This window comes from Octopus bimaculoides, chromosome 21 (genome assembly GCF_001194135.2).
Source record: "Octopus bimaculoides isolate UCB-OBI-ISO-001 chromosome 21, ASM119413v2, whole genome shotgun sequence".
NCBI classification, from domain to species: Eukaryota; Metazoa; Mollusca; class Cephalopoda; order Octopoda; family Octopodidae; genus Octopus; species Octopus bimaculoides.
The window spans coordinates 19,059,472-19,067,366 of record NC_069001.1 but is presented as its reverse complement, the minus strand read 5'-3'; the positions used below and the strand labels follow the sequence as shown (position 1 = coordinate 19,067,366).

At 37.7% G+C, this 7,895-nt stretch overlaps 1 protein-coding gene across 1 annotated transcript in view; it reads left to right on the top strand.

The window, feature by feature from the left end:
* Positions 1 to 6,656, top strand: part of LOC106873105 (G-protein coupled receptor 22) — a 57,393-nt gene extending 50,737 nt beyond the window's left edge. Inside the window, exon 2 of the mRNA XM_052975562.1 lies at positions 4,259 to 6,656. Within this exon, the coding sequence (XP_052831522.1) occupies positions 5,145 to 6,332 (1,188 nt within the window). The 5' untranslated portion in view covers positions 4,259 to 5,144 and the 3' untranslated portion in view covers positions 6,333 to 6,656. The remainder of the gene's footprint in view (positions 1 to 4,258) is intronic.
* Positions 6,657 to 7,895: the final 1,239 nt, after the last annotated feature.

Below are 7,895 nucleotides of genomic sequence, written 5' to 3'. Positions count from 1 at the left end.
GATAGATATATATGTATATATATGTATATATAGATATATATGTATATATATATATAGATAGATAGATAGATAGATAGACATATATATAATATATGATATATGTATATAATTATATTCGAACAAATTGACCTCGAGTTCGAATTTGCCTCTCATCCTTTCAGGGTCGATAAATTAAGTACTAGTTGAGTATTGGTGTTGATCTTATTGACTGGTCCCCTCCCCTAAAATTTCAGGCCTTGTGCCTAGTGTAGGAAAGAATATGGACACATATTTATCTGAATTTATATTTCCCTCACACTGCACCAGCTCTGATCAACCATTGCTCCAAATTGCTGCCCAGATCATCACAGAATAGCTACTATGTTTCATTGTTGGCTGTAATCTTTTCATGTCAAATTCTTGATCACAGAGCCTCCAGACCCATGCTTGACCACTGTCAGAAAATACAGCAAATCTAGATTCATCAGAGAATATGTCAGTGTCCCAAAATGCTAGTGGCTCCTCCACCATCTCACTGGCCCAATCTTTTCGCCACTTCATATTGACTGGTCAAAGAAGTGGCTTCTTCCTTGCTGCTCTGCCATAGTAGCCAAGTTAGTGGAGACAGCTGTCAGCTGTTCTGGGACTGACATCAACTTGTTCTGCTATGTCAGAGGCCTAGCAATGAGAATTATTCTCTACACTTCTCTTAACAAAGCAAAGGGTCCTGTCAAAGGGACTTGGTTGACCTAGTTGAGTTGATGTGGTCCCCTTCCCCTCTCTGATGAATAGCACAATCACTCTATTAACTGTAGAAAGCAGGATCCCAAGGTCTTCTGTGATTTTATGCTGACTAAGTCCACCTTCAGATTGACTCACAATATGGCCTCTTTGAAATTCGAACAGTTCCAAGGCTTCTTTTTGTACGGGGCATGGTTAAACAGTCAAATACAGAACCTGAAATGCTGAGGAAATTTCCAGTCTTGGGCAGAGAAGGTTTTTGAAATGTGAGAGAAACTACGTCTTTTAGTTTGTTATGTTTACCTCTGTGTGTGTGTGTGTGTGTGTGTGTGTGTGTGTGTGTGTGTGTGTGTGTGTGTGCGTGTGTGTGCGTGCGTGCGTGTGCGTGCGTGTGTGTGTGTGTGTGCGTGCGTGCGTGCATGCATGCGTGTGTGTCAGTGGTCTTAAAAGTAGTCTTTATATATGTATTTACATAATTCATATATTTATCATCATCGTCATCATCATCATCATAATTTAACATCTGCTTTTCATGCTGGTATGGGGTGGAAGGTTAGACAAGAGCTGGCATATCAGAAGGCTGCACCAGGTTCCATATTCTGCTTTGGCCTGGTTCCTACAGCTTCCTAATACCAACCATTTTACAGTGTAGTGGATGCTTTTTATGTGGCATTAGCAGAAGTGAGGTCACTAAATAACTTACAAGAAAAGATCCCTCAACTGAAGTGGGGCTAGTATTGAGGGAGGTGGCTTTGTATCATGTGACAAGAGGTTACAGTATGAATAAAGGGACAGAAATAAGTGTCTTGTAGTAAACGAGAGACATGCTCCCTCCGTAGCAGAGAGGATAGAGAGAGAGAACTTGTGAAAATGTGACAGGGGTGGGAGTACATTCAAATTACAGGGAAGTGTATATAAGTGAAGTGGAACCAAGGATTGGATAGGATGAGTGGATGGGTAAGTTGATGAGATTGTGAAGGGTGAGTGGGTGGTAGAGGGGAAGGGAATACAGTGAATTGACACAAATACAGGGAGTGGATGTTATGAGGATATGTTGTGGGGAAGAGATTCATAAAGGTACTAAGGGAGAGTGGGAGATAGAGGAGAGGAAGAGGAATACAGTGAGTGGAGAACTTGGGTGGGAGGACAGAGGAGGTGTTAAGAAGACAGGTTGTCAGGGAGAGGTTTGGTCAAGGACATGACCATAAATGACATGCTTTTACGGCCTTGATTTTACTTAACTAGACAAGTCTTCAATCATCAATCACCAATCATTGTGGCCGTTTGTCATCTCTGTGAGGCTCAACATCTGATGATTATTTTTCACCACTTCATCTCATGTCTTCCTGGGTCTTCCTCTTCCACAGATTGCTTCCATAAGAGATCAGCACTTCTTGATGCAGCTGTCTTCATCCATACACATCATATGACTATACCAGTGCAATCATCTCTTTTGCACACTACATCTGATGCCTCATATATCTAATTTTTCCCTTAATACATTTACACTTTGTCATACACTGATGTTGCACATCAATCAGAAAATGTTGGCTTCAATTCTTTTAAGCTTTCACATGTCCCCTGCAGTCACCGCCCATGTTTCGCTACCATGTAGCATAGCCGTTCGTACACAAGCATTGTACAATCTATCTTTCATTCTGAGGGACAGACCTTTGTTATCAACAAAGGTAATATTCATATATATATATACATACAAACATGCATATGGAAAGATAAGAAATTATGAAAGAATTAAATGTGAAATGATTTTGCGCAAATGTATTTGAGTGTGTATGTGCAATACATATATACATTTATACATAACTCATACATACCTACCACACATGCTCATGTATGTGGTTTGGGTCTATGAGAGAAAGACAGTGATCTTGAACAACATTGATAATAAATCAATGCAAGTTATATTAATTACATAGCAAAATACACAGACAAATTACAGCACACACACACACACATTCATATGATGATGATGATCATCATCACTTATTTGCCATCTTCCATACTGGCATGGGCAAATGTGTTATGCACCAGTATCTGCTTTGGGATAGTTTCTACATAATGCCAACCACTTTTTGGAGCACCAGCATTAGTAAGGTCCCGAGTAACTTGCTCGTGCTATATGTAAATATATTATATTATATTACTATGTCAGGTTACTTCGAGTGCTACTTGTGTAACCCTGTACAACCTGTTTGGGTTCTTGGCGACTAAACTTGTAACCCCACTGAAGTAGCTTGGTGATGTGGGTGGTTGTTGGACACCCTGTGGGACGAAAGGTAAAACCCATTAAAAGGCGGAGGAACTCATAAACATCAACAGCCATCCAATTGAGGTTTGCTGTTCATTAGTATCGTGGAATACTTGCTGTTGTTGCTGTCTGTGGTACTGATCAAGAACAGTATTATATTTAACATGGGACATGATTAATTTTTTAATACACAAAGAAAATAACTGACATTATAATATAGAAAGGGAAATAATCGGTAATACAGAAAGGAACGTTTATGATGGTTAGAGGAAATAAATTATATTGCAATAAATAAAAATGTGACAAGCTAGTAAAATCGTTACTGAGGCAGGAAAAATGCTTAGCTCTAAGTCTTCCGACTTTGTGTTCTGAGTTCAAATGTCACCGAAGTTGACGCTGCTTTTCATCCTTTTGGAGTCGACAAAATAAGTACCATTTGAACGACTTACCTCCTCCCTCCAAATTGCTGGCCTTGTACAAAAATTTGAAAGCAACGTTTCAAAAATAAAGGGAAATAACCGATATTATAACAATGCAAGAAGGGAAATAACCATTACCACGAAGTAAATAAACCAATATTTTAATCCTTGAATGATTACTTCCCTTCCTTCACTGAATTCACTCTGTGTTTGTGCCCATCTGTTCGATGAAATCTCTCCTTGAAATCTCTCTTGCATCCATCCAAATGGTTATTGTATCACTGTAATTCAAGCTACAGTCGAATAATTTCAAATATTCTATGTGGTACATTCTATTGAGAGGAAATGACTGGTCAAAGAAATGGCTTCTTCCTTGCTGCTCTGCCATAGTAGCCAAGTTAGTGGAGATACCTGACTGCTGTTCTGGGACTGACATCAACTTGTTCTGCTACGTCAGAGTCCTAGCAATGAGAATTATCCTCTATACTTCTCTTAACAAGGCAAAGGGTCCTGTATTGTTTATGAGTGAAACTCTTGTGGTTCTGTGTTCCTTATCAGTTGCTTTCAACTTAAAGGATGTAAAACTCTGCTGTCTCTCATTAATTTCTCTCCTTTCAACTTTTCCCCTGAAGAAGGACTCTGTCCAAAGTGTCCAGCAAGTTCACTGTGCTCTTTTTATTGATTTTATTACACAACATAAGTCTAGCCAATGCAGAACAGCACCAGTCTCATTGGAATCTGTTTGATCAGAAAGAGAGAGAGAGAGAGAGAGAGAGAGAGAGAGAGAGAGAGAGAGACATACACACAACACACACTCATTATTATAACTATACTTTTATTCTTTTAACAGCTTCAAGAAACTGGAAACTGAAGACGATTCCCTCCAAGCAAATAAAACTTCCTTCACAGAATGTGATACATCAAAACTCATCTCTCATGTTTTGAAGGAAGTCAATTAAACATACTTAGATTTTAGTACAACACCACTACAGCTGTTGTCTAATTTAATCCTTTTAATGACATCCCAATGAGGGCAGTTAATTCTTCTTTACACACTCTATACCCTCAGTTGCCATGATGTGTCCTTCAATTGATAACACCTACCAGTTGATCAACATGCTGTCTCAACAAACATACCAAAGTTCTCAAAAGTTTGCTAAATATTTTGACTTGTTTTCCATACAGAGCTTTGTTCCTGCCAGACTGCTGTGTCTATCACAGAGATCCTTATTTTTCTTGACATGATTTGCCATATTCCTTCTTTTTAAGAAATTATTAGCAAAAAAAAACAAAACAAAAAAGAAGAAATAAATTTTCTGAGCACACAGTTGTGCCAACCAAGCAAATGTCATAATAAAAAAATCTTTGTTTAAGGAGTTCCACTGAAGAAAAACTAAAATTGCTGTTTGAGAAATAATGAAAAACACTCAGAAAAAGCTGAAACAAATCAGGATTAAATTTTAATGTCACCAACGATAACAATTTAATAATTAAAAAAGATTAAAAATTTAGTTTTTATTCACCATCCTGTTTAGAAACTGAAATAAGCAGAATGATATTATGAGTGGCAAGAATAAAATCATTTTAACTTTCATTTGGTTAGCACCAGGTATTCCTGTTTTCTAAGAGTTTGACAAGGTGATATATTTGAAGGGCTGTTTTAATTGATTTAACTACACCTACAGTGTTTGACTGGTACTTTATTTTATTAACAGCACCAGCAGGATCTATCCAAAATGGAATCCAACAACTTTGTACCCTCTGAGATATCTTCAGGTTTTATCTACACACTCTCAATGGCTCTTGTCATTGAATGTATTGGTGGTTTGGTGTGTAACTTCATTGTCCTCATTACATACCACAAGAGTTTCAAAACCCAGAAAACAGACAACTTCCTCATCATTAATTTAAATATTGTTGATATTCTTATTTGTGTCACAGCCATTCCTCTCACACTTGTCCTGTTACAGAGCTACCAAGAACAATGCTGCATGCTACCATGTTTCTTTCACCAAGCCAACATCACATTTGTTAGTACAGCTAGTGCTGTCACCCTGCTTACCATCAGCATTGATCGTTATGAAGCTGTGGTGACACCATTAAGAAAAAAAGTCATTCAATCCAATATGAAAAAAACTCTTCTTGCCATTTGGACAAGTTCTTTGTTTGGGTTGTGTTCTCCATTTATTGGGGTAGACTTTTCCTTGTTGCCACCTGTAACAGAATTGCATTCATCAACTTTATCTTCAATATTACCAAATTCAAATTCTTCAAACTCATCATCTCATGAACTCCACAAAACCTTCACCAGCTCCAAAGATGTAACTGAGTCTACAGGAGATGTCAATTGGCAATGGAAACTGCACACATGCCAACACTTCATTTATTCAGCCCATTTCTTCCCATTCCATGATGTTTACTTCATGTTTTACTTCTTCCTCTGCATGACTGGCATGATTGTCTGCTATTACTACATTTTCCGAGTTGCTAAGCAACGACTCGCTGTCCGTTTAGCATTAATCCGGGCCACCCTAGCCTTTACAGGGAGCAGTACTGCAGAGGAGTCCATTTGGAAACTACAGGACCGGCGTCTGACCAAGATGACACTGGCCATTGTTTCTTCATTCATCATTTGTTGGGGGCCCCATATCATTATTTCCTGCATCAGTATTGCTCTGCATGATATAACAGCAGAAATGCTACGTTTTATTGGACTTGTCATTGCTTTCTCCACAGCTCTGTTACATCCACTTCTTTATACATTCATGCGACAAGACTTCCAGAGGGCACTCAGAAACAAGTGGATGACACAGAAAGTACTGCGTAGAAATCCTAAAATTGGAACAGATGCTTCTGCTACCCACAATGGAAGCATTTGGACTTTGACACGGGACACAATTAATGATACAACCTCAGCAGAATAATGGGTTTTTATCGTTTCTATTGGAACAAATAGAGTGGGAGAGAACTGATTGTAAATTTTACAGACACTAACAAATGCACTCACACATACATAATATGCACAGCACATACAGACAATAATATGCACACTAACATATATATACCTCACATACACAGAGTGACATACCATACATGTAATCATACAGACAGTAACATACATATCCACATACTAAAATGACAAACAACTGGACACATACACAATATTATAATAATACTGTTTTTCTTCAGTTGTTAAAACATTCTCCTTCATTTCTTTTAAATTTTCAATAAAATATTTATAAAAAGAATGTTCCTTGTTTGAAGTATTGTATGTATTAACATCATTATTATATATGAAGAATACTAGAGTCTGATGAAATTTTTGATAAACAAAATTTTATTCTTTTTGTACACAAAAAAAAAAACCAAAACAAATGTCATTACTATGAATGACAAAATGTCAAAAGAGTTTTGAATGTTATAGTTCTTGGTGTAGTTATAGCAGCATATAAAACGTTGTTAGTTGCTTGCTGGCTACTGACTTCTAATGTCATTCATCCTCCAACTGTTCATTATCTTTGTGTTGTCAGCTGCTGTCCACCATCTGTTGACCAACTGTTACAGTGACTGTCAATGTTCTCTGCCAAAAGATAAGACCATTGCTGGAGCCTATCCCATACAAAGTCATAATTGGTCAGATTTTGTTGATCACTTGGGCAATATTCTAGCGAATCACAACATCGGGTGATTGCTGAATCAAATATATCAGGAACAGTAAAATCATATTCCCTTCTGAGGATGGTGTGAATTGTTGATATAATTTTGAACTTCGCATCACCACCAAAGATGCCACCGTCAGATGAAATGAAGAAACTAAAGGTTTTCGTAGCTAGCTTCAAATGAGAAGGCAAGTTACAAAACTTTCAAAAAGAAAGCATGCAAGATGTTGCATAAAATGAAGGGGTCAACCCAAAACAAGCTGAATAAGCTTGCAAACACTATCTATGAGATAGGTGTTGTGTTTCACAACTATAGAAAATATGTTGAATGCTTGTAACTACAAGATTACACAGCTCACTTCCGAGGGCCATGCTATACAGTTCCCAGCATCCTCTCATGTGTAGTGATATCACCACTTTTATGGCTGCCAGCTCATTCATCTCTCATCTCATGATCTTTGTTAATATAATCAAGAATTTGTAGTAACGGCGTGCGCATGCATAGAATTCAACATACCAAGCTTTCCCACTTTATTCTGTCTCTTTCTTGCTGGCCAGCGATTGAGCATGGACGTGTTTAGCTGTCTCTCACCGTCTTTCGAACTTAAGCTCGACAGCTCGCTTACATCTACATACCAACGTCCCAACAACAATGCTCACACACACAGAAGCTGTAACAACAAACAAGAGCTAAAGATGTATATATTAACCACCTGAATAAATGTTGTTTAAGTTGATAGTCTGGAGTTCAGCGTTCCGTTATATTCTTAATATTATATAGGAAAGTCAGGTATACATTTAATGATGTATAACCCACTTTCCTATAAA